This window comes from Aquarana catesbeiana, linkage group LG01, assembly GCF_042186555.1.
Source record: "Aquarana catesbeiana isolate 2022-GZ linkage group LG01, ASM4218655v1, whole genome shotgun sequence".
NCBI lineage: Eukaryota > Metazoa > Chordata > Amphibia > Anura > Ranidae > Aquarana > Aquarana catesbeiana.
In genome coordinates, this window is record NC_133324.1 from 480,712,796 (window position 1) to 480,739,472 (window position 26,677).

The 26,677-nt window shown below is 40.4% G+C and overlaps 1 protein-coding gene across 3 annotated transcripts in view; it reads left to right on the forward strand.

Moving 5' to 3' along the window:
• The window catches only part of PAX5 (paired box 5), a 324,021-nt gene that overhangs the window by 97,253 nt on the left and 200,091 nt on the right, over nt 1–26,677 (forward strand). For all 3 annotated transcript variants that reach the window (XM_073591718.1, XM_073591737.1, XM_073591728.1), the window contains exons 3-4: nt 4,972–5,169; nt 10,978–11,042. In XM_073591718.1, the coding sequence (XP_073447819.1) occupies nt 4,972–5,169; nt 10,978–11,042 (263 nt within the window). The remainder of the gene's footprint in view (nt 1–4,971; nt 5,170–10,977; nt 11,043–26,677) is intronic.

Consider the following 26,677-nt stretch of genomic DNA (forward strand, 5'->3'; position numbering starts at 1 on the left):
ATGACGGTGCCCAGAACGGCCACTTTCGGGGGTGCGCAGTGCGGTGATCGCGGACGCGCATGTTGCTAGGACACAGCGCAATCCCAATCTCTGTAAAGAGCTGCAGCTGTGGCTCTTTAACCACGTGATCGGCTGTGTCCAATCACAGCCGGTCACTTGTAAACACAGAGATGCCAGTAATCGGCTCTCTTCACCTCACACTGGAAGAGTGTGAGGAGAGGAGAGCCGATCAGTGGCATCTCCTCACAGAGGACATCTAGGCATGTTATCAGGGCAGTGATAATCAGTGCCCTGATTACAATAAAGTGCTCACAGTGCCAGAAGTGAGTGGCCACCAGTGCCAGCAGTGTGCCCACCAGTGCCAGCAAACAGTGCCCACAAGTGCCAGCAATCAGTACCCAATAACGATGCCAATCAGTGCTGGCTATCACTGCTGCCCATCAATACCTATCACTGCTACCCATCAATGCCACACATCAATGCCCATTAGTACCCATCAGTGCCGCCCATCAATGCCCATCAGTGCCGCCTATCCATGTAGCCTATCTGTGCCCACCAGTGCTGCCTATCTGTGCCCATCAGTGCCACCCACCAGTGCCCACCAGTGCCACCCATCAGTGCCCACCAGTGTCACCTATAAGTGCTCATCAGTGCCACATATCAGTGCCACCTATCAGTGCCCATACGTGTGGCATATTCATGCCTCCTCATTAGTGCCACCTAATCCATGCGCATAAGTGCCGCCTCATCAGTGCCCATAAGTGCCACCTCATCAGTGTCCATCAGTGCAGCCTATCAGTGCCCATCAGTGCCACCTCATCAACGCCCATCAGTGAAAGAGAAAAATTACCTATTTACAAAATTTACTGTCAGAAACTTTTAATTTTTTCAAAGTTTTTAGTCTTTTTTTTTTTTTAGAAAAAAAACCCAGAAGTGATTAAATACCACCAAAGGAAAGCTCTATTTGTGTGAAGAAAATAATAACATTTTCACATGGTTACAGTGTAGCATGGCCGCGTAATTGTCATTCAAAGTGTGACAGTGCTGAAAGCTGAAAAATGGCCTGGGCAGGAAGGGGGTGTAAGTGCCCTGTATTGAAGTAGTTAAAAAATTGATTGTTATAAATGATTAACTTAAGTATTGACAGCACAACAGACTCTCAGACTCTCTAAAACAGATACATTATGAAGAAGTATAGTATGTAAGTCTATAGCCACGTGGACAATTTTTAGGATCTCAGCTTAACTAAAAAAATTTCTAGTGAATACTGAGTCACTAAATATATATACATAAAATATGCTTCCCTATTGTGATTCTTGCACAAGTGGAATGTAGTAGCGATTAATGTTTCATGATCACGCCTTACCCAACTGTGTGTGATTTTTCACTGCAGCAATACATACTACTTATGTTAGTTAAAGTGATACTAAACACATACTGTTTAATTTAAACTATTCCTTCTTTTTTTGCATGTGGATGATGGAACTGTAATTATTTTAACAAAAAAAAATCTAAGTACCTTTTGTTCTAATCAATATTTAGCTGTCACATGACATAGCTCTTTCCCAGTCTGTCTACAGGGAAACAGTAGCAGGAGGAGCTTTTAGTCCTCTGCTACTGGTCACATGTTCAAAATAAAAAAACATACTTTGGGATACAGAAAAAATATATAACTAATATCAACAAATAAATCAATATTTGTCATACAAATATTCATTTGAAATGAAATATTTATTATTTTTTGGCAATAGCATGGTGTGGACAGATTTCTGCCAGTCACAGGCTGTGTCACACCCCTCCAGCCTGTATCTTAGAATAACAGGGAGGTGAATCCTCTATCAACCAATATGTAATATCCCACCCCCATTGTGTTTAGCTGGTTAGTGGGCATGGAGGAGGGAGTGGGCTGTCATTTACTAATGTGTATATACAAACATGTGTGATTCTATAGTCACATGGGCTGCTCAGATGTAATAGGAAGGAAATGCTCAGGGTAGACAATACTGAAAACTGAGCATGTGCACTAGTTATCAACTCTGCTCTGCAAAAGAGGGGAGGAGGGGGAGATAGAGAACAGCATGATCAACCAAGTTTTTTGAAGAATGCAGAAAATGAATTTCTCATGTAATACAGAATTTAATAATAATTTTAATAATGTGGGTTTAATGACACTTTAAAAAACCAACTTGTTCCATCAGTTTAGTAGTAGTACTATTATTATCTCTATGAAACTAACCTGTACCATGCTACTAAAAATAACACATGTAATGCTAGCCTATATGTACTCCTGTCTTTTTAAAGTGTCCACAGGCTCTCGATTTTAAAGAAAATCACCCCATAATAATCCACAAGCATTTTGCAGTGTTCCAAAAAATGATAGACCTATTGTGACATTTACTTAGAATAGTGTTGGATTTGGCTTCTGTTTGGTTCAGTTTTCTGATCATGCAGAGAAACCCTAGTTAAGGCCCCCTGCTTTGCCCTTTAGCTAGGGCATATGACAGTTGCCCCAAGGAACAGGAAGTACAGTAAATATACAGTAAATGGCAATATAATGAATTCATTAACACCCCTGCCTTCTTGCCTGTAAGTGAGAAACCTGTGGTATATATTTGTGGCAACTAGTAAAATGTTTGTCAAACACAGATTTAGATAAAGGCAACAAGGACACACTGGCTGTGCAGAACTTGAGATGAAAAAAGTGGTCATTGAGTGGCACAGTATTCCAGCAGTTATGTACATGACAATATGTCTGTGTCAAGTTAGGCATGACAAAAGTACAACAGGACAAGAATGGGTACATTTATATAAGTTGGTATTCTGAAGTTAAGCATGTTGATTTGTTTCATTTAAGCTGTCAGCAATAAATTGGAATTTCATAGCTCATTATTTGTATAAATATTAATTACAGTGAAACCCTGTCTTAGTTTACCAAATAATATTGCTCTGTAATCAGAGATGTCAGTAAAAAAATGAATGCAATTAGAAGACGAATTGATTTCATAATAAACATGCTGTGTTAATGCCTTATGTCTTTTGGACTCTTCAGAAAGTTCATAGTTGGGTTGTGTAATTTAGACTTGCTTGCTTCCAAGTACTACATAATATACTATGTATATTAAAAAATAGTCAATATTATCATGTAGTGTAGCCTACATGCTGTCAGAGAAAAAATACGGGAGCTGCAAACGCTGTCTTTTTAAAAAGGGGAAATGCTTTATCACCTAGTAAGTCAACGTCCCCCCAAAAAAACATGCAACTCACTCACTTGTTTTCAGGTTTGAGATTCTGGCACTGGTCATTTTTTTTAGTGCAGAGAAACTTGCTAAACAAAACTCTAAAATAAACCCACAGATCTCCATAACCCTTAACCCCAGGCCAACCCTCATACTTAATCTTCCTCTCTCCTGAACTCCAAAATGTAACCTAACCCCTTAATATACCCTTAAACTAACACTGGAACCTATCCTCTAAAGCTGAAGTTTAACTTTAGCCCACCCCTACCTTAGGGCTCACCTCACGATTTTTTAAATATAAGTATACATACTTTTTTCCCAAGATTATTTTGGCGGATCTATTGACCTCATAGATCCTTCCTCTTTTTCTCTGGCAGCAACCATGGATGGTCCTTACTGCTGCACTAAACGTGCACTAGTAATAATGTTCCGAGCCCAGAGTGCATGATGACTTTACCCATAGAGTCAAGGTTCCATGATAGGCTGGGTTTAGAGGAAATGTGTTGAATGATGATGTAATTCAAGCAGCAAGACCAAAAACATCTAGGGGTGCAGTAGATGTACTCCAAGCTAATGACCAAAGGTGAGTATTTCAGCTAAAGCTATTTTTTTTACTTTTAATTGGGATGCATATTTGTTATATTTTTTTTTAAAGCTGGAGTTTAGCTTTAACACTTAACCTTACACTTACAATTTGCCCTACCCTAAAACTTAACACTTACCCCCCTACACTCACCTTAACCAATAATCCCTAACCATACCTTAACCTTAGCACTGATTTAATGAATTGATTTTTCAAATCAATGCTTACCTTCATCTTGCCAAAAAACATTGAGCATTCATATAACAGATCCATTGCCAAAACCACTGGGTGTTTGCAGGGAATACATGAAATACCAAGAGTGCAACATTAAAAGTACGTTGTCTTTGAAAGCTTCAATATTTCTATCCTACAGGTTCCCTTTATATCCAAAAAATAACTTAATTAGAGAATAAACACACTGTTTATAGAGTTCAGTGGATGGATACGTGCTCTTTTTATTTTGCTTGTTGTGATGTGATTTAGCCTGGGTGATCTACTCATATCCTGCAAATGTGATTGTTGGAGATCATTGGCTAGACTGAAATGATTAATTAAAATCTCATAAAAAAAAAAAAAAAAATAAGTGAAGCAAAAAAAGGTTCATTCAATACATAAATATTAAAAGACATTGTATGTGGTCAAATTGACAATTCAGTTACATAAATAAATTGTATCAGCAAAATAGTTGAATATATATAGTCCAGGAATGTTTCTACTGGCTGGTTTTATCAAATTACCACATCAATAAGGGAACCATTTCAAGTAAGTGCATTTTGCCAGCTAACACAATTGGCTGCCACCCTGTTTAGTGAAAATGGTCTTAAATGTGATTTGTTTCCTATGACCGTGTTTGATTAATAGACATTGTTTTCACAAGCTTATGCCTTTATCATCATATTTTTTCTTACTCCATGAGAAAACTGCACGCTAAGCTCCATTGTGCAATTTCTGAAAATGCTGCCAGATCTATCAGAATGACATTCCTTACATGCTTTTTGTCACATAGACTGCGAGTTGTGAATGCATTTTGAATGAATGTATATTTATTTTACACTCTAAAATGCCCCTTTTGACATATCCTTCTATTGTATCCTTTGTCAGTTATATTATCTTTTTAGTTTTAAAACATACTGTCCTTTTTTTTTTTTGCAGGTACTATGAAACTGGCAGTATTAAACCTGGTGTGATTGGTGGATCAAAACCAAAGGTTGCCACTCCCAAAGTTGTAGATAAAATCGCAGATTACAAGAGGCAAAACCCCACTATGTTTGCATGGGAGATCAGGGACAGACTGCTCGCAGAACGAGTATGTGACAATGATACAGTGCCCAGCGTCAGCTCAATAAACAGGTATGACTGGAGTAATATATCTTTTAGCTTGCCTCACACTGTCACTCCTCACTATGTAAATTCTAAGCTTAGAACAATATATCAATTTCTGTTAGACTTGCTACATCCAGAGATTACCCATATGGCAGCCTGGAAATGGCACATAAAGATTGGAGAAAACTAGCAGGGGCAATGATTTTATGTTTTACTTCTTTTACCAGTGGTCTGCCCAATACAGTATGATAAGTTGATGCTTGAAAAGTTGATTGTTTTCATACAATGCAAATTGGGACAAAGAAGGCCACGATTGCTGTACATTCCTTCTGAAAATGCTGGGCTGTCATTTGAGCCTTGATTCAAAAATTCCGGCACAATAAATCCAGCTCTGTAATTATTCTATTTTTTTTTAAATACCAGTTGTGTATCTGGGGTTGACTTGGTATGAGTCTGTTGTGGTCCCTGTACAGCCTGCATAGCAGAGCTCAGACAGACAATTAGGTATACTGCAGTCCAAGGATCATACTGATAGGAGAAAAAAGGGTGACAGAGAGATGAGCTCACCAGTGTATTGTTTTTCTTTTCTTCCTACAGTCATAGGGTGGGGGGTTTTCTGTAAGTGAAAGTGAAACTGCACAGCAAGGAAAAGTTCAGGTCCCCTCCCCTGCATGACAGGGATGTGTTGTGGGGCAGAGCTGTGTAAAGCTCAGGACTGCGTGGACAGAAACGAAAAACAGTTTTAACCATCTCTTACATATGTTTTTCACCCACAATTATAACTGTTTGCCTGGAGTAGAGCTTTAGGTTACTGACTGGCCTGGAACAAATATGTAGAAAAGGAGCTCCAAGTTTACTCAAAATTTCCAGCCAACTAGCATTTTCAGAAGTGAATCAGCACTGACAGCTCTTATATTTTTTTGTAGTACAACAGTCACAAGAGAAGCGGGGCAGTATTGGCAGCCCCCATGTCATTACATGTGTTCTTTAAGCAGCTCAGAGTGCTCTTATCAGCAATGGATACAGTTTGGGTTAAAATATTGAAATTAAGGCTTTTGTCGTTTAATAAAAGCATGAGGACCTTTTGGGCCTGGTTCATCAAATTACCATGGCACTTATGCCATGCTAAAACCAACCTCTCAAGGCATTGATAATTAAATTATTTTACTTCAAAGGCAAAATATTGGGGTCTACTCAAACTGTGGCATTACCCTAGTGCATGTTGCGCTACATTAAAGTAACTCTAAAGGTAGAAGGTATTTTACCTTCATAGAAAAAAATGTTTCTTAAGCCAAGGAACCTACCGTAGTAGGCTAATATAGTGGCAGAGAAGTGTGGACTGCTTGTGCAAAGAGATATGATTTGTTTGTTCAAGGTCAAAAACATACCAACTAAAACCATACAAATACAAAACACCCAGGTTGTGCACACCTAAAACCACTTGTGCATGGCACTTCAAGCATGCTCAGAAAAACAAAAACACATACATTACACACAACACATAGAAGACAAATAGTCCAGACGCCAAGTGTACTGGCACATGGAGCACAACCACGGCTAATTGCCATATCACGGGGTAACAAAATCTGTCAAGGTGGTACTAACGTGTGTCAACCCCTTGGAGGCTCAAGCTGAGGGAAAGCGAAGAGCAGTCTGCAAGCTGAAGGGTGTATGGTAATCTTGATGTACTTGGAACCAATTCTGATGTACCAAGAAAACAAACAACCAGGTAGGACACTAGTCCATCACGAGTGCAAAATTCCTGAACAAGAGATAGGAAGAGCTGCTCCCATTGCAGTAAAAAGTCAGGGGCATGCTGTTTAGCCTGTAGAAATGCAATTGGTCGCATTGAGCAGAATAGCATCTGTGAGTGTTGGTGAACTAGTAACTGTCATGTGGACCGTAGGTGGCTGGCTGAAGGGGATGACAGTTAAGTACCTGTCATCAAGGGTGCTGAGATACACTGTGGGGACCTTGCAATACTGTGGAAGAAATTAAGAGGCTGGGACTGACTGGCAACAAGTAAAGTCATTCCATGTTATCACTGGGTAAATTCATAGCAGTCTCAAGTGGCATAAACGATACTTTACTACTCCCGCATGAATCTTCAGCCAATCATCATCAGCAGGTGTCTCCACATGAAACGCGATGCTCCATACTGATGTTGGTATGAGGTATTGTCCAGGTTACTGAGATATGAGGGCTGACCCATCAGTGTCCCGGAAGCCAGTCACTGTGTTCTCTGCCTGGAGGGGCAGGTCTTGCTGGCATGCACTGAAACAGCCGCTGGATCTGCACTGTAATTGAAGGAGTCTCCCCTCAAGCTCGCCAATATATTAGGGGATGTTGAAGAGGCGTCTCGGGCGTTGGTGACGTCAACGTGTATCGCCAGACGAAGCTACACAATCAATCAACTTGGGTACAACCAGCCTGACAGATTCTCTTGCTATAATCACTGTCTTCTCCCAGCGGGGGCGGCTTCCCCCGCCCTCCGTGATCCCCCAGAGGACAATGGCCTGGCAGGAGGGAATTCCTCATCAACACTGTCTGTGTTAATGGGGGTATTGAGCAAATTTCTTTCCTGCAAAGAAGTTCTCTCCGTGCATGGCAGGCCTTAGTTAGAGTTTAGAATAGGAGAAAACCGACAACTATATTGATATATTTACTTAGTGGGGGAAGCCAGGTTAAAAAAAAAGAAGGCCAGCATGAACATAAAAGCAACTCAGCAGCTAGCTATATCTCCTGAGGCAGTTTAAATGTAAAAAATATCATGTCTCACTGCAGTATATTTTTAACAACACAATAGGGTTGATTTACTAAAGGCGCATAGGCTGTTCGCTTGGCAAGAGAAGTTGCACTTTGCAACAGAATTTGCCCCAGAATTTAGTGAATGTGGCAAAGCTTCATTTTGCAAAGAATACCCAATCATGTGGAAGGAAAAAAATGCATTTTTGCTTGCATATGAATTGATGATGGAAGTCAACAGAGCTTCATCTCATTCATTAAGCTCTAAGGCAAATTTTCTTGCAAAGTGAACAGGATATTTGCCTACATCAACCTCAATGGGCAAGGCATTTTCCCTCAGCATAGTGGATGTGGTAAAAATGTATTTTATAGAGAATACTCAATGATGTGCAAGGAAAAATAAAGTATGTTTTCTTGCACATGATTGGTTGATGGACAGGGATGAAGTCAGTTCCATTCACTAAACCAAGAGAAAAGGCCCTTGCAAAGTAAATAGTGAAATATGTGATTCATAAGCAGCCATTCAACCAAGCCTTGTGCTACAACTTTCGAAAAAGTCACTGCAATTTCAATCATTTTACACTAGAGGGGGTTCTTGCAGAAGAGCGTATTTTAAACATAGTGACAGTGAAAGCCATAAACATCAAATAAAAATAAAAACTGTAAAACATTAGCTGCTCCTACCATTTTAAATAAACACAGTATTATGGATAATTCAGATCGCTTAGCTGTATTTGATGCATAAAATCACCACTTTCACTACACTCCGGTGGCTCTTAAACCAATTTCTAGGTTGATTTTCATAGTTTCACTGAATCAAACATCTACTCATATGCTTTATATAATGTTCCTGCAAAATTCTGCATGATTTTACACTAAACCTAACTGTTACACGGAACTAATATTCTGAACAGATTAGAGGGAGAATGTATCCTTTTTATGGGAGTTTAGAAATGGGCTGCATAATTCTTTAGATACACGTCAACAAATAAAATATCACAATTTAGTATTCTGAGCTATTATCATTTAAGCTGAGAGCTGGTTCAATCAATACGATTTCTATTTTTACACTTCAGCCAGATATGTCTGTGTTACCATTAGCTGTCAAATGTCAACTCCTGAAACAATATTACAATCAAACTCTGAAAAAGAATATTAACATTTTAATAGTATATTGGAAGTAAACATCTTTTGCTATTCATCAATATGTGTTATTTGTATTCTTTAGGGACTTATAATTTTGTTTTAGTTACAGCTACAAAGCCAACAATGTTGCGTTCACCATACATTTACTGAAGGTATATCTTCCTACATGTGTTTTAATTTACAGGGAATGATTCGCCTGCAGTGACTGAATGTCACATTCACTTCTTTATGACTTTGATACGAATAATTTTATAGCTTAAATTTTGCATGTTGTTTGTGTTTTCTACTTTACTTTATGTGTGCAATGTTTTCTGATGTTGTGTTATTGAAAGGTTGTTCTACACAGACAGATGCTTTGATTAGCAGGAGCCCTTTGGTGTCAGTATTTACAGTGGGTAAAGAAAAGAATCACCCCCTCCTTAAAATAATCAAATTTTTTTGCTTTGCAGCCTGAAATGAAGACAGACACAGTTTTTGTTTTATCCAGCTGTATTTACTCCTTGTGTCAGTATTTAGTTGAACCACCTTTTGCTTTAAAGTAGAAGTCCTCCCTAACACTAAAATCCCTGCATCTACAGACATTCACGAGCTAAAACTAACCTATCTAGCCCTGTAAAGAAGAAATCAGTATACATAACTTTTTTGAAGCCGATAGGACCCGATTCCATGCTGAGCTGTCAGCTGCGGCTTCGCTGTGGAGGCAGGTGCAGAGGACACAACCTACTTTGAAAGCCTCGTAGTAAATCTATGGGTGACGTCACTCCCCATTCATTTCACAGCCTATATCCTCTGCAGAGCTTCCGCCACTGGAGACCGGATCGGATCAGCTTCAAAAAAGGTATGTATATTGATTTTTTCTTTATAGGGCTAGATAGGTTAGTGTTAGATTGTGCATGTCTGTAGATGCAGGGATTTTAGTGTTAGGCTGAACTTTGCACATCTTCTCTTTGCAATATTTGCCCACTCTTCTTTGCAGAACTGCTCAAGTTCAGTTAAATTTGATGGTGACCATTTGTGGACTGCAGTCTTCAAACCATTCCAAAGATTTTCAATGGGGTTTAAGTCTGGGCTCTGACTAAGCCATGCAAGGACATTCACCTATTTCTCCTTCAACCACTATGTGGTCATTTTTGCTGTGTGCTTTGGGTCATTGTCATATTGAAAGGTAAACCTTCTTCCCATTGACAACTTTCTGGCAGAGGGCAGCAGATTTTCCCTCAAGAATATGACGGTATTTTGCCCCATCAATTATTTCTTCTATCCTTACAAGTGTTCCAGTCCTTGCTGCAGAGAAACACCCAAATAACAGGATATTACCACCTTCATGCTTTACTGTAGGAATGGTGTTATTTGGATGGTGGGCTGTATTGGATTTCCACCAGACATATAGTTTGGTGTTGAGGCCAAATAAGTCAATTCTAGTCTCATATGACCATGACACATTTTTCCATGTGGCCTCAGAATCTTCAAGGTGCGTTTTGGCAAAGCTCATTCATGACTGCATGTGGCATTTCTTGAGGAGTGACATAACAGATACTTGCATTAAATGCACCAACATGGACCGTCTATGTGTGCAAAGGACCTAACAGATTCACCTACAAAATCATACAAGCAATGGTAGCTTCCATGATTTTATCATAACGGGTTCCATTTATTGTAAATATTATCCCTAGGCTTTCTGGTGGTAAAAATATGAGCTCCCTTCAACTAGCTGATGAACAAAAATTACGCTTGAGTGGTCCTTTACTGTCTTATCATGGCTACATTGTAAAGATATCACTGTTCAAATCAAACATTATATTCATTAGCGATCTGTAGTATATGATCAGAAAGGTTGAATTACCGTAATACTTTATTTGAATTAATCTTATTCATATTCAGCTTTTATTACTTTAATTTAAGGTTGACGCTAAATGTAACTTTGTATCCTTCACTTCAATGCAGGATCATCCGAACAAAAGTTCAACAGCCCACGAACCAGCAAGTACCACCATCAAACCACAGCATAGGTGAGAAAATATCTTTTGAGTACAGAAAAAGATGAATGTCTTAAGAAGTTCTAATTATTCGTACGGATAGATAATTTTACATAAAATACTTCAGCATGCACATACTAATATAACTCCTTTGTCATTCTCCAGGGGCTGAACATGGTAAATTAATTTTATAAATACTGTTAAAAGGTTTTGTATTTTACTGATTATTATGATAAATAGATTTTACCCTGAGACAGAAAATTGAAATCTACACCAAAAATGCTAACGGGGGACCATGGTATGTTGGATAATTAAAGTAATAAATCAAAAAATAGATACTTATTCATAACATTTTATGCATCATTAGCCAGTAAGTAGTTTAAATGCGCTCGGCTCCTCTTTCCATCATCAAGTCCTGCCTGTTCTTTGTGCAGTTACACTCTTGAGTAGAGAGGTGGGAGAAGTTTTTAAACATTTTTTAAAAAATGAACTTGACTTGAAATGTGCTTGTATATGAGTTTAATTGATAGACTTTAGGTGTGCTACTTTTACCATAGTAACACTCACTTCACAAATTTGAAAAACATCATTTTAAATACAGAGTTTAAGAAACAAGCAAGAAAAGTAACAATTTAGTATCATGTAAAATAAAGCAACAAACTTCCAAAATGGTTTGATCAATTTGGTGTGGCTAAAACAAACCTACAGTACATTCAACAAAGTCTTAGAAATCAATGTTTGAATTCAATACTATTTATGTAACATGAACAAAACATATGTCATAAAAATTTTTCTTTTGACTGTTTCGATTAAATATTTGAAATACTCTTTAACCACTTCAGCCCCGGAAGATTTGGCTGCTCAATGACCAGGCCATTTTTTCCGATACTAAATTACGTCGCTTTAACTGACAATTGCGCGGTCGTGCGATGCTGTACCCAAACAAAATTGATGTCCTTTTTTTACACAAATAGAGCTTTCTTTTGGTGGTAGTTGATCATCTCTGCAGTTTTTATTTTTTGCGCTATGAACAAAAAAAGAGCGACAATTTTTAAAGGACACAATATTTTGTACTTTTTGCTATAGTAAATATCCCCAAATTTTTTTAAAAAAAAGCAAATTTAATTCTCAGTTTAGGCCGATATGTATTCTTCTACATATTTTTGGTAATAAAAATCGCAATAAGCGTATATGGTTTTCACAAAAGTTACGTCTACAAAATAGGGCATAGATTTATGGCATTTTTATTCATTTTTTTTTTTACTAGTAATGGCAGCGATATGCGATTTTTATCGAGACTATGACATTATGGTGGACACATCGGACACTTTGACACATTTTTGGGATGATTGACAATTATACAGCGATCAGTGCTATAAAAATGCACTGATTACTGTATAAATGTCACAGTCAGGGAAGGGGTTAACACTAGGGGGCGATCAAGGGGTTAACTGTGTTCCCTGACTGTGTGCTCTAACTGTAGGGGGAGGGGACTGACTATAGGAGATGCCAGATTGCGGTTTCTATTAAGAACTCACGATTTGCATCTCCTCTCCTCACAGAAGAGAGATTTGTGTGTTTTACACACACACTGTTCTGCCTCTTGTGCCCGCAATCACGCGTGGCCTGCGGTCATAATGACCGCCGGTTATAAGCATCGGCACTCCCGCAGTGCCTGCTTTGCCACTTAAAGGGGCCAATGTACAGTTACGACGGTTCGTGGGATCGTGCTGACCTGCCGCAGGATAATGACGGCGGCTGGTCGGCAAGTGGTTAAACTCAAATATAAAGACAGCTGGCAATCCTGGGTAATATGATCAAGGTGGCACAAATCATTAGTGATCATTGGGTATCAGGTAATATGGTATGCACAATGAAGGTGAAGGATATAGTGAAAAGTTGAACTATACTTTCTTAACCACTTCAGCCCCGGAAGGATTTACCCCCTTCCTGACCAGAGCACTTTTTACAATTTGGCACTGCATCGTTTTAACTGCTAATTGCGCGGTCATGCAATGCTGTAACCAAACGAAATTTGCGTCCTTTTCTTCCCACAAATAGAGCTTTCTTTTGATGGTATTTGATCACCTCTGCCGTTTTTATTTTTTGCGCTATACACGGAAAAAGACCGAAAATTTTGAAAAAAAATGATATTTTCTACTTTTTGTTCTAAAAAAAATCCAATAAACTCAATTTTAGTCATACATTTAGGCCAAAATGTATTTGGCCACATGTCTTTGGTAAAAAAAATGTCAATAAGTGTATATTTATTGGTTTGCGCAAAAGTTATAGCGCCTACAAACTAGGGTACATTTTCTGGAATTTACACAGTCTTTAATTTATGAATGTCATTTCTTGAGGTGCTAAAATGACAGGGCAGTACAAAACCCCCACAAATGACCCCATTTTGGAAAGTAGACACCCCAAAGAAATTGCTGAGAGGCATGTTGAGCCCATTGAATATTCATTTTTTTTGTCCCAAGTGATTGAATAATGAAAAAAAAAAAAAAAAAAATTACAAAAAGTTGTCACTAAATGATATATTGCTCACACAGGCCATGGGCATATGTGGAATTGCACCCCAAAATACATTTAGCTGCTTCTCCTGAGTATGGGGATACCACATGTGTGGGACTTTTTGGGAGCCTAGCCGCATACGGGGCCCCGAAAACCAATCACTGCCTTCAGGATTTCTAAGGGCGTACATTTTTGATTTTACTCCTCACTACCTATCACAGTTTTGAAGGCCATAAAATGCCCAGATGGCACAACCCCCCCCCAAATGACCCCATTTTGGAAAGTAGACACCCCAAGCTATTTGCTGAGAGGCATGTTGAGTCCATGGAATATTTTATATTTTGACACAAGTTGCGGGAAAGTGACAATTTATTTATTTATTTATTTTTTTTTTGCACAAAGTTGTCACTAAATGATATATTGCTCACACAGGTCATGGGCATATGTGGAATTGCACCCCAAAATACATTCTGATGCTTCTCTTGAGTACGGGGATACCACATGTGTGGGACTTTTTAGGAGCCTAGCTGCGTACGGGACCCCGAAAACCAATCACCGCCTTCAGGATTTCTAAGGGTGTACATTTTTGATTTCACTCTTCACTGCCTATCACAGTTTCGGAGGCCATGGAATGCCCAGGTGGCACAAACCCCCCCCCAAATGACCCCATTTTGGAAAGTAGACACCCCAAGCTATTTGCTGAGAGGCATGGTGAGTATTTTGCAGCTCTCATTTGTTTTTGAAAATGAAGAAAGACAAAAAAAAAAATTTTTTTTTTCTTTTTTTAATTTTCAAAACTTTGTGACAAAAAGTGAGGTCTGCAAAATACTCACTATACCTCTCAGCAAATAGCTTGGGGTGTCTACTTTCCAAAATGGGGTCATTTGGGGGGGGTTTGTGCCACCTGGGCATTCCATGGCCTCCGAGACTGTGATAGGCAGTGAAGAGTGAAATCAAAAATTTACGCCCTTAGAAAGCCTGAAGGCGGTGCTTGGTTTTCGGGGTCCCATACGTGGCTAGGCTCCCAAAAAGTCTCACACATGTGGTATCCCCGTACTCAGGAGAAGCAACAGAATGTATTTTGGGGTGTAATTTCACATATTCCCATGGCATGTTTGAGCAATATATAATTTAGTGACAACTTTGTGCAAAAAAAAAAAAAATAAATAATAATTTGTCTCTTTCCCGCAACTTGTGTCACAATATAAAATATTCCATGGACTCGACATGCCTCTCAGCAAATAGCTTGGGGTGTCTACTTTCCAAAATGGGGTCATTTGGGGGGGTTTGAACTGTCCTGGCATTTTATGCACAACATTTAGAAGCTTATGTCACACATCACCCACTCTTCTAACCACTTGAAGACAAAGCCCTTTCTGACACTTTTTGATTACATGAAAAAATTATTTTTTTTTGCAAGAAAATTACTTTGAACCCCCACACATTATATATTTTTTTAAAGCAAATGCCCTACAGATTAAAATGGTGGGTGTTTAATTTTTTTTTTTCACACAGTATTTGCGCAGCGATTTTTCAAACGCATTTTTTGGGGAAAAAACACACTTTTTTACATTTTAATGCACTAAAACACACTATATTGCCCAAATGTTTGATGAAATAAAAAAGATGATCTTAGGCCGAGTACATGGATACCAAACGTGACATGCTTTACAATTGCGCACAAACGTGCAGTGACAACAAAATAAATACATTTTTAAAAGCCTTTAAAAGCCTTTACAGGTTACCACTTTAGATTTACAGAGGAGGTCTACTGCTAAAATTACTGCCCTCGATCTGACCATCGCGGTGATACCTCACATGCATGGTGCAATTGCTGTTTACATTTGACGCCAGACCGACGCTTGCGTTCGCCTTAGCGCGAGAGCAGGGGGGACAGGGGTGCTTCTTTTTTTTTTTTTTTATTATTTTTTTGCTTTTTTATCTTATTTTAAAACTGTTCCTTTCATTTTTTTTTTTTTTAATCATTTTTATTGTTATCTCAGGGAATGTAAATATCCCCTATGATAGCAATAGGTAGTGACAGGTACTCTTTTTTGAAAAAATTGGGGTCTACTAGACCCTAGATTTCTCCTCTGCCCTCAAAGCATCTGACCACACCAAGATCGGTATGATAAAATGCTTTCCCAATTTCCCAATGGCGCTATTTACATCCGGCGAAATCTAAGTCATAAAATGCTCGTAGCTTCCGGTTTCTTAGGCCATAGAGATGTTTGGAGCCACTCTGGTCTCTGATCAGCTCTATGGTCAGCTGGCTGAATCACCGGCTGCATTCTCAGGTTCCCTGTTGAGACAGGAGAGCCAGAGAAAAACACGGAAGACGGTGGGGGGGGGCATTCTCTCCCACTGCTTGTAAAAGCAGTCTAGAGGCTAATTAGCCGCTAGGATTGCTTTTACATGAAAGCCGACCGCTGGCTGAAAAGAATGATACCAAGATGATACCTAAACCTGCAGGCATCATTCTGGTATAACCACTCAAAGTCGTGAATGCTGTACCTGAAGACAAAAATATGGTTAACAATAAAGCACAGTAAACGGTAAAGTATAAAAAAATTGCAGACCTGAAAAGCAAACATGATAAAACATAATAACAATAAAACATTGCAGAATAGAATACAGTAAAAAAGAGCAGAACAATAGAGAGAATAGAGAGAGAGAGAGAGAATAGAGAGAGAACAATAAAACGACAACTTTTATTTTTTATTTTATATTTTTGTTTGTGTTTTTTTTTTTACACTTTTTTTGTAACTGTAACTTTTATAACTGTAACCGGTTCCAGGTTCGGGTCTCTCAAAATGCGATGGCATCTTGGGAGACCCTGTGAAAGTGTGTCCTAGTCTGTGCAATGCTGTACCCTACGCTAATACTCAACTAGTGAATGGTAGCGTTCAAAACATTCACCAATGCAAAGACCAGGATTGTCAGGACAGGAGGGACAATAATAGCGGGTGTCACGCCTATATCCGCGCTTGCTGCAGACACGACATCTTTTTTGGGGGGGTTCGTTGGGTAGGGGTACTCGGGAGGACATAAAAATGCCTCTCATGCAGCCGACTGCATTTGGTTGGGGATGTGAATGGGGGAAGTACGGGCGCTGCAGAAGTGGTGGGTTCCCAATTAGGATTGGCGAATGCAGCAGGAAGGGCACTATGGGCATGACGGGCCTGTGTTTGTCTTCTTGGTGGCAGCGGGACACTACTTGTGCTTGCCACCTCACCAGCTTGAACTGCACTTATGGGACTCGCCACGTCACCAAGTGTTACTGCAGTGCTGGTTTGACTATGACCGGGGTGTACTAGGCCACTGGTGCTTGCCAGTTCACCAAAACGCTACCAAAAAAACTGTTAACGATCGCAGGGATCAGGCCTGACTCTGCAAACGCTGCAGTTATGCATTTAGTGTTTTGTAAGTGTCAGTGATCGATCGATACTGCACTTGGGTGGGCTGGGCTGGGCCGGGCGGAGGGGCAAAACGCAGGTGCTAGCAGGTATCTGGGCTGATCCCGCTGACACTGCGTTTTTGGGAACCCTAAACTGCTGGGGACGCCAGTATAGATCTGATCGGATCAGATATTGATCAGTTCAGATACTATACCACTAAGGGAGGTGTACGGTGCGTGCGTGGGTGTTAGCGCTACTGGCACTAACCTGATGCTGCCTGGGGCTGGTGCTTGCCAGTTCACCAAAACGCTACCAAAAAAAACTGTTAGCGATCGCAGGGATCAGGCCTGACTCTGCGAACGCTGCAGTTATGCGTTTAGTGTTTTGTAAGTGACAGTGATCGATCGATACTGCACTTGGGTGGGCTGGGCTGGGCCGGGCGGAGGGGTAAAACGCAGTTGCTAGCAGGTATCTGGGTTGATCCCGCTAACACTGCGTTTTTGGGAACCCTAAACTGCTGGGGACGCTAGTATAGATCTGATCGGATCAGATATTGATGCGTTCAGATACTATACCACTAAGGGAGGTGTACGGTGCGTGGGTGTTAGCGGTACTGGCACTAACCTGACGCTGCCTGGGGCTGGTGCTTGCCATTTCACCAAAATGCTACCAAAAAAACTGTTAGCGATCGCAGGGATCAGGCCTGACTCTGCGAACGCTGCAGTTATGCGTTTAGTGTTTTGTAAGTGACAGTGATCGATCGATACTGCACTTGGGTGGGCTGGGCCGAGCTGGGCGGAGGGGCAAAATGCAGGTGCTAGCAGGTATCTGGGCTGATCCCGCTAACACTGCGTTTTTGGGAACCCTAAACTGCTGGGGACGCTAGTATAGATCTGATCGGATCAGATATTGATCTGTACAGATACTATACCACTAAGGGAGGCGTATGCTGCGTGCGTGGGTGTTAGCGGTACTGGCGCTAATCTGACGCTGCCTGGGGCGACGCATATCACCGTCGGGTGATCAGGGGGCTAAATCTTTATTCGGTAATAAACGGCGGGTGCCCTGACACTATAAAAAATAAACAAACTAACCAGCGTCACCCGTAACGGTTATACAGTGATCAGTGGTGAAAGGGTTAACTAGGGGGCAATCAAGGGGTTAAAACATTTATTAGGTAGTATATGGGGGTCCCTGTCGCTATAAAACGCTGACGGCGAACCTAAATATTTACGTCCCTAACTAGCGTCACCAGCGACACTAATACAGCGATCAGAAAAATGATCGCTTAGCGACACTGGTGACAGGGGGTGATCAAGGGGTTAAAACTTTATTAGGGGGGGTTAGGGGGGTACCCTAGACCTACAGGGGGCCTAACACTCACTGCCCTGACACTGTAACTGTCACAAACTGACACCAATACAGTAATCAGAAAAAAAAAAAAAAAAAAAAAAAAAACCTGCTTGGTGTCAGTTTGTGACAGGGGGGGGTGATTGGGGGGGGATCGGGGGGCGATCGGGGGGGGGATCGGGGTGTTTAGTGTGCCTGGCATGTTCTACTGTGTGTGTAGTGTGTTGGTGCACTTACATTGCAGTCTTCTCTCCTCGGCCCGGAACGGAAAATACCGAGCCGAGGAGAGATGACATCATTTCCTCTGCCTCTGTGTACAATACAGAGGCAGGGAAATGATCCCATTGGCTGAGAGCGATCGCGAGGGGGGGGCCACGAATGGATGGCCTCCCCCTCACCTCCGATCGCCGGGGGAGATTTGCCGACCGCCGCAGGCACCGGGGGGGGTCCGATCGGACCCCCCACCCGCGGGCAGGCAAGGACGTACATACACGTCCTTTTGCCTGCCCGTGCCATTCTGCCGACGTATATAGTCGTGCGGCGGTCGGCAAGTGGTTAATCAACATAAACTATTTTAATCCTTATGCTGCTAGCATTGGTAAATAGATATAAAGGTATGCTATATTTTTAGCTTTAACCTTTTTTTAACATTTATTCAGTTGCTCCCTGGTTTCTGGCCTAGGCCAAAATGATGTCATATATCTCAGGAGTCTTCATGGGCTTTTTTTCATCTGAAGGAGGGGGAGGGGCTTTCTCAGCTAAGCACACCTTCCTGCCTTCGTGCCTGAGCTAAGAGCAGATGGATTTCAGGAAGTAAATGCTACATGAATCATCTGCACTTACTCAAGATGGCTGAGTGTTTTTCAAAGTGATTTCTCAAAAAAATAAATCATGGAGACATGGATAGATGGATGAGTTTGTTTTGAATATCAATAATGAATTAAATAGCATTTTTGGTTTGTGGTGCTCAGATGCAGTTTGGTTTTGCTTTAACTTAAAACAGCCAATCATGTGTAGCAGAACTGGTCCTTCACAGGTTGGATGTTTGATGGGACCTCAGGATCACTTAATTTCTCCTAATGCGTTAGTAAATCAGACCCAACATTGGAATTTGTTGACCATGTTGGAACTAAAAGTTAGTGGGATTCTTTCGGTGAAGTCTCAGCAGATATTAAAGCCAAAAAGGTACATTTTTTCTTGTTCCTACTTAACTACTGTTCAGTCTTTAAAGTTTGATTGCACTTTTTGTGCAGTTACACGTATTCTGTTAACGCCTGCAGCCCTATCTTATACATACCTTATTTTAAATTAATGTTCATTAAAATTGTAATTAATGAATGTTAACTAAATAATTAAAGTTAATGTGTGTAAAATTAATTAGTATTGATCACACATAATTTTAGCCATCTTAAAATATCTTTATAAATATAGACCACTTTTAGTACTCTACTTTAATTACACTACTGAAAGGGCAGACAGGGAATGCCGATGTATAAACTGTTGCTTTAAACAAATCTGTTTTAAACAGTTTACTAAGGCAGTGGAATGACGGCAAGATTATACAAGTTGCTCAAGATATTCTCTTAACTTTAGTCCTCTTTATAGATGCAAATTGGTGATCACACATCATTACAATGCAGTTTTGTCTCGGTAATCCTTCTTAAAAGGGTTTCCCCATAAGGATGGAGGATTTATACCTTCATCCTATTTAAAATTCTGTGTTGTGCCAAAGACTTATTTGTTGCTCCCTTTGGAGACATACCAGGGTCAGCAATGAGGAGTTTTGTACAAAGAGCTCACTGAAGCAATACCTTAGTTAGTTATCCTTCTGACTCAAAGATCTGCACGAAAGGGGAAAATAGAATTTGTTGCCACTTTCTAAATTCCACCTGCTAGCTTTCTATATGATATTCACTGATGGAAGATGTTTTCTATTTCAGACACCAGCCTGTAGTATATATAAATTTGTGCTCGGACTCCTACGTACATTGCTTGAAATGAACTTTTAGTGTGTATAGTTTACATTGTTATTCAGTTTATGCGTCTTCCAATTCATGTTTATACTACAACTCTGTTATGAAATATTAAATTAAGCTTGAATTAATGTTTTTTGTGGTAACCCTTAAAGAGCATGTATAGTTTGGCCTGTGGAAGAATATCACAATCCAGAAATGCTTTGAGAGAAAAAAAGTATTAATATATATGAATTTTTAGGTGAAATAGCACATACACATTTAATAGCCATCACCATTATGGTGCAGATTTGGGATTATATATGGTTTTGGGCCTGCAGCTGCTGCCCTGCCACACTAAATGTACTGTGGCGGGGCAGCAAGTGGTTAAAGGACACGTACACTGGAAAACCCTACTCTTCAAAGCTATTCTGAGCTTTTTAGTATGTATATTCTAAATATATATACAGTATATATATATATATATATATACACTGATCACTCATAATATTATGACCACCCACCCTAACCCGTGGAGGCATGGACACCACTAGATGTCTGCAGGTATGCTGTGGTATTTGGTACCAAGCTGTCAGCAGCAGATCCTTTAAGTCTTGTAAGTTGTCAGTTTGGGCCTCCATGGATCAGACTTGTTTTTTCAGCACATCCCACAGATGCTCGATTTGGAGATTTGGAGAATTTGGAGAACTTATTATTGTGCTCCTCAAATCATTCTTGAATTCATCAGACCAGGCTATCTGCTCTATGGTCCAATTCTAATGCTCACATGCCCATTGTATGTGCTCTTGGCTGTGGACACGGGTCAGCATGGGCAACCTGACCGGTCTGAGGCTACTCAGCCCCCTATGCAACAAGCTGCGTTGGACTGTGTGTTCTGTGTGTGTTCAATTGGAACCAGCATTAACTTTTTCAGCAATTTAAGCTATAGTAGCTTTTCTATTGTATTGGACTACACAGACAAGCCTCGCTCCCCAAGTGCATCAATGAGCCTTGGCCGCCTATGACCTTGTCACCTATTCACCGGTTTTCATTCCTTTGACCACTTTGGTAGGTCCTGACCACTGCAGCCTGGAAACATCCCACAAGAGCTGTAGTTTTGGAGTTGCTCTGACCCAGTCATCTGGAAAATCTGGAAATAATAATTTGGCCTTTGTCAAAGTTGTTCAAATCCTTACACTTGCCCAATTCTCTGCTTTAACACATCAACTTCAGTGACAACATGATATATATATATATATATATATATATATATATATATATATATATATATATATATAGTATATAAAGTACATATACCGTATATATATAAAAAACATAAAACCCAGCAATCCATTCCAGCTGTTACTGACTTCAAGAAGACAGCCTTGGCCTGCCCATAAATCAACTTTATATAACAGCATCTAGGTGAGATTCTCTTAAAAGCATTAGCCTCCCTGACGGTATTCCCGAGTGTGGCTTGGGGTGGATTTTCGGTACCAAAAGCGGTAACCGCGTCACAGAATTGCATCACAGAATCCAGGTACAGCTTACTTACCTTGTCCCCAGGATCCTGTGATGTCTCCCCGCAGTGTGCGGCATCTGTGTCTCTGCTCAATCTATCACAGTGCCGAGCTCCGTTCCCTGCGAGCGTCGGGACGCACGGGGACGGAGCACGGCGCCAAATTCAAAAAGTGAAATGCACACAATACATACAGTACACTGTAATCTTACAGATTACATTACTGTATGAAATTATTTCACATCCCTTTTGTCCCCAGTGGTTTCTCCAGTGCCCTGCACGTAGTTTTGTATTATAAATACTGTTCTTTCTGCCTGGAAACTGGAGATTGTCCATAGCAACCAAAACCGTATAGTATACTTGTCCTTTAATAACTGTGATTTTACAAGGGACCTGACCTGTGCCATTAGCAAAAATATTGTTGTTTTTATTGCTATGTGCATATAATTTACACGAATACGTTGCATTTCTATTAAAATTCCACACAGAAAAAAACTGTAATTGCTTTTGAATGTAAATTTGTATGTTGTAAAGGAAAACAATATATTTGCTGGCATTCAGATTGCATTGTTTCTTTTTTTTTTATAAAGCTGATTATATTGAGAGGAGAGTATAGCCCTAGACAGAGAATACTGAGTCGTTCACCTCCGTCTTTGTTGTTTCTAGTGTTGTTTCTACTATAGTTATACACACACTAGGACTAGTTGAATAAAAGCTTATTAACCTACTGGTCTACTTTTGGATTATGGGAGGGGACCTATGTGAATTTGGGGAAAACATACAAACTCCATGGACTTCGTGTCCTTGGAGGAAACCCAGAAACCTTATGGTAAATGCAAAAGGTCTTATTCAGTAAGGTAGTGAAAACATTTATAAGGAAGCTCAATGTGCACTCACAGCCAACAATCAGATTTAAATTTCTCTAGTTGATCTCTTAGTGAATGTATCTTGAGGCTGATTTACTAAAGGTATTGATAATCTTAACAAAAGACTGGCTAATCAATGTAAATATTCACACAACTTATTTTGTGAGAATTCTCAACTCATTTAGTAATTTAGCCCAATTGAACTTCATATACAGTGGGGACGAAAGTATTCAGATCCCCTTAAATTTTTCACTCTTTGTTATATTGCAGCCATTTGCTAAAATCATTTAAGTTAATTTTTTCCTCATTAATGTACACACAGCACCCCATATTGACAGAAAAACACAGAATTGTTGACATTTTTGCAGATTTATTAAAAAAGAAAAAATGAAATATCACATGGTCCTAAGTATTCAGACCCTTTGCTGTGACACTCATATATTTAACTCAGGTGCTGTCCATTTCTTCTGATCATCCTTCAGATGGTTCTACACCTTCATTTGAGTCCAGCTGTGTTTGATTATACTGATTGGACTTGATTAGGAAAGCCACACACCTGTCTATATAAGACCTTACAGGCCACAGTGCATGTCAGAGCAAATGAGAATCATGAGGTCAAAGGAACTGCCTGAAGAGCTCAGAGACAGAATTGTGGCAAGGCACAGATCTGGCCAAGGTTACAAATAAAATTCTGCTGCACTTAAGGTTCTTAAGAGCACAGTGGCCTCCATAATCCTTAAATGGAAGATGTTTGGGACAACCAGAACCCTTCCTAGAGCTGGCTGTCCGGCCAAACTGAGCTATCGAGGGAGAAGAGCCTTGGTGAGAGAGATAAAGAAGAACCCAAAGATCACTGTGGCTGAGCTCCAGAGATGCAGTCGGGAGATGGGAGAAAGTTGTAGAAAGTCAACCATCACTGCAGCCCTCCACCAGTCGGGGCTTTATGGCAGAGTGACCCGATGGAACCCTCTCCTCAGTGCAAGACACATGAAAGCCCGCATGGAGTTTGCTAAAAAAAACACCTAAGCGGTATGTGTGGAGAAAACCAGGCACTGCTCATCACCTGTCCAATACAGTCCCAACAGTAAAGCATGGTGGTGACAGCGTCATGCTGTGGGGGTGTTTTTCAGCTGCAGGGACAGGATGACTGGTTGCAATCGAGGGAAAGATGAGTGCGGCCAAGTACAGGGATATCCTGGAGGAAAACCTTCTCCAGAGTGCTCAGGGCCTCAGTTTGGGACGAAGGTTTACCTTTCAACAAGACAATGACCCTAAGCACATAGCTAAAATAACGAAGGAGTGGCTTCACAACTCAGTGACTGTTCTTGAATGGCCCAGCCAGAGCCCTGACTTAAACCCAATTGAGCATCTCTGGAGAGACCTAACAATTGCTGTCCACCAACGTTTACCATCCAACCTAACAGGACTGGAGAGGATCTGCAGGTAGGAATGACAGAGGATCCCCAAATCCAGGTGTGAAAAACTTGTTGCATCTTTCCCAAAAAGACTCATGGCTGTATTAGATCAAGAGGGTGCTTCTACTAAATTCTGAGCAAAGGGTCTGAATACTTAGGACCATGTGATATTTCAGTTTTTCTTTTTTAATAAATCTACAAAAATGTCAACAATTCTGTGTTTTATATATATCAATCATCGCTCCCTGCCTTTCTGAAGGAACAAATTATATTATTTGGGCTCTCAGAAATAAGTTGTGGTTGAAGCCTAGAAGTTTTGTTGTTGGGTTGTAAGTATAATATAGGGTTGTAAGTCCAGTTTTTCAGCATTATGTATTATATCACCTCAATATTACTCAAGTTTGTTTGTGTACTATTTGCTGCAAACATTTTCTTTCTCAGTGCTATACTGGTCTTATACTAGGACAGTACATTTATTTATAAGAGAAAACTAACAATGTGTTATCTGGGGTCATGTACAAAGAAAAAAGAAAACTAAATACATCTAATGTCTCATCCCAGGCAGCTGCCCCAAGTCCTCTGATGACATAAGATGATTGTGCATTATCTGCTGAAAATGGTCAGATCAATAAATGATTGTGCATGTGTGGAACACTTCGGACCTGTTTACCTCTCCCCCTCCCCCGTCAATGATTATCTTGGATTATATTCTAGATCATTTATGTTGATCTTAAGAAATACAACCAATGTGGGAGATGTTTGTAAAGAGCACTAAAAGGACATAAAACTCAGCTAGTATGCCTGTGTCATGTTATTCAATCGCCTTTGTGTAGCTGCCTGCTCCAGTTAGGTTGTTAGTTTAAATTTATTTTTTGGCTTCACTATAGTCAGTGGAGCAACGATCTATTGTTTCTGTCTGGTCAGGGCTTCCTGAGCTGGGTGTTTGATTTTTCCTACCTGCTTCTGGGAGAAGGTTTCAAAACATAGGGCAGGGAAAGTAATATATCCAGTTATGAATATTTATCGTGCCTCAGCCAGTCCCAGGAAGGGGACACGCAGAAGTGTGGGGAGGTGATACGTGTTTGGGAGGCCTGGGCAGAGTGTTTTTCCTCTGCTAGAAGGGTTCTTATTCTCCTATGGCTGCTGCCCCTGGGAGGCAGCTAGAGTGTGCTGAAGAATTGAAGTTTGGGCCTCAGCAGGTGCTGGGCTGAGGGCCTGGAGAAGATTACTAAAAGGATCTTGCTAAATGGCACTGTTCTGAGGTCCTGCTCTGGAGAAGTATCTTTTATCTGCCTCACTGAGGAACTACCTGTGGAAGCTGGGTAGCAGTCAGTTCCTGGGATATTGTGAGTAAGACCTACTGTGGGACCTATGTGTGTCTGCAGCTGTAAGGATTTGTTCTAGAAAATTGTCCTTCTATTGATCATTTTGGAGAATCCTGAAACCCTTAATGGATTTACTGTTTCAAGTTATTCATCAATAAATTCTAAAAAGAACTCCCCTAGACTGAGCCAGTATTGTGCATGGAACTATGCTTGTGACTGGGAGCCTCAGCACTATTGTGGGAGAACTTGTCTACTTGTCTATTCTCAGCGGCACGTCTGGGGGTGAGCTCTACATTTGTATATCTTTGAACACTTCTAGACTGGCCATAGCCATAGACACACAGGTTTTGCACAAAGATGTGGCATGGCATCAGCACATCTCCGGATTCATTGATGTGCATCCAGGGACCACTGCAATCTTTTCTTTAAAATAGCTAAAAGGTGATTGCAGGGTACATGTGGTGAGATATTCCCTTTTCTCCATAGAGAAAGGAAAGGTTGTTATCCACATGCACAGATAAGTGATACTTGAAGTGGGGAAATTGCTTGCAAAGACTACAATAGACTATGAGGCTGAATATTCTTTTGATTTTTAAATCATGTGAAAGCAAATTCCTATTTACTTTAAATAACCAATCATGTGCAGGTGCTTTTAACATGAATTTATAAAAAGAGAAGTGCGAGGTTTAAAAAAAATAAACATTCATACTCACCTAGGGGATGCAGCTGTCCCCTGCCGCCTCTAAGACTGAGAACTGAGTGATCAAAGACCACTGATTGCTCAGTTCTCAGGTGGCTGTCAGTCACTGCTCTGTGCTCTGCCCCTCCAGTACTTACTGGAGCTGTGGAGGGGGCAGGAGTGACTGGCTCAGATTTTCAGTGGCACGCTGAGATTAATGTATAAAATGTATTTCTGTGTTTTCAAAAGTGATTGCAGATATTTAAAAATAAAGAGATGTTTCTGAATGCATAAAGTTTTAAAAGTAAAGTATAAATAAGGCCGATACCAAATCTGCAAGCAGCCTTAGGCAAATATATCTTTTACAGTGTTAGGGCTGGTTCATACCAGCGGCTTCATTAGAACGCAGCTGCTGGTCTGCAGTAGGATGACAGCAGTGCCGATCACGGTGCATCGCACTGTTTACTTTTTTTAAATTAACTTTATTGAAATGTCAAACAGTGAAATTTCATTAGGTTCTGTGGGCTGCAGCGCAGAGCAAGGCGATGGATTTCATCGTGTTGCGCTGCGCTGAAAAAAGAGAAGTGCAAGCAATACTTTTTTTCAGCACACACTGCCACGGCCGACCAAGTAGGAGACAAGGCATT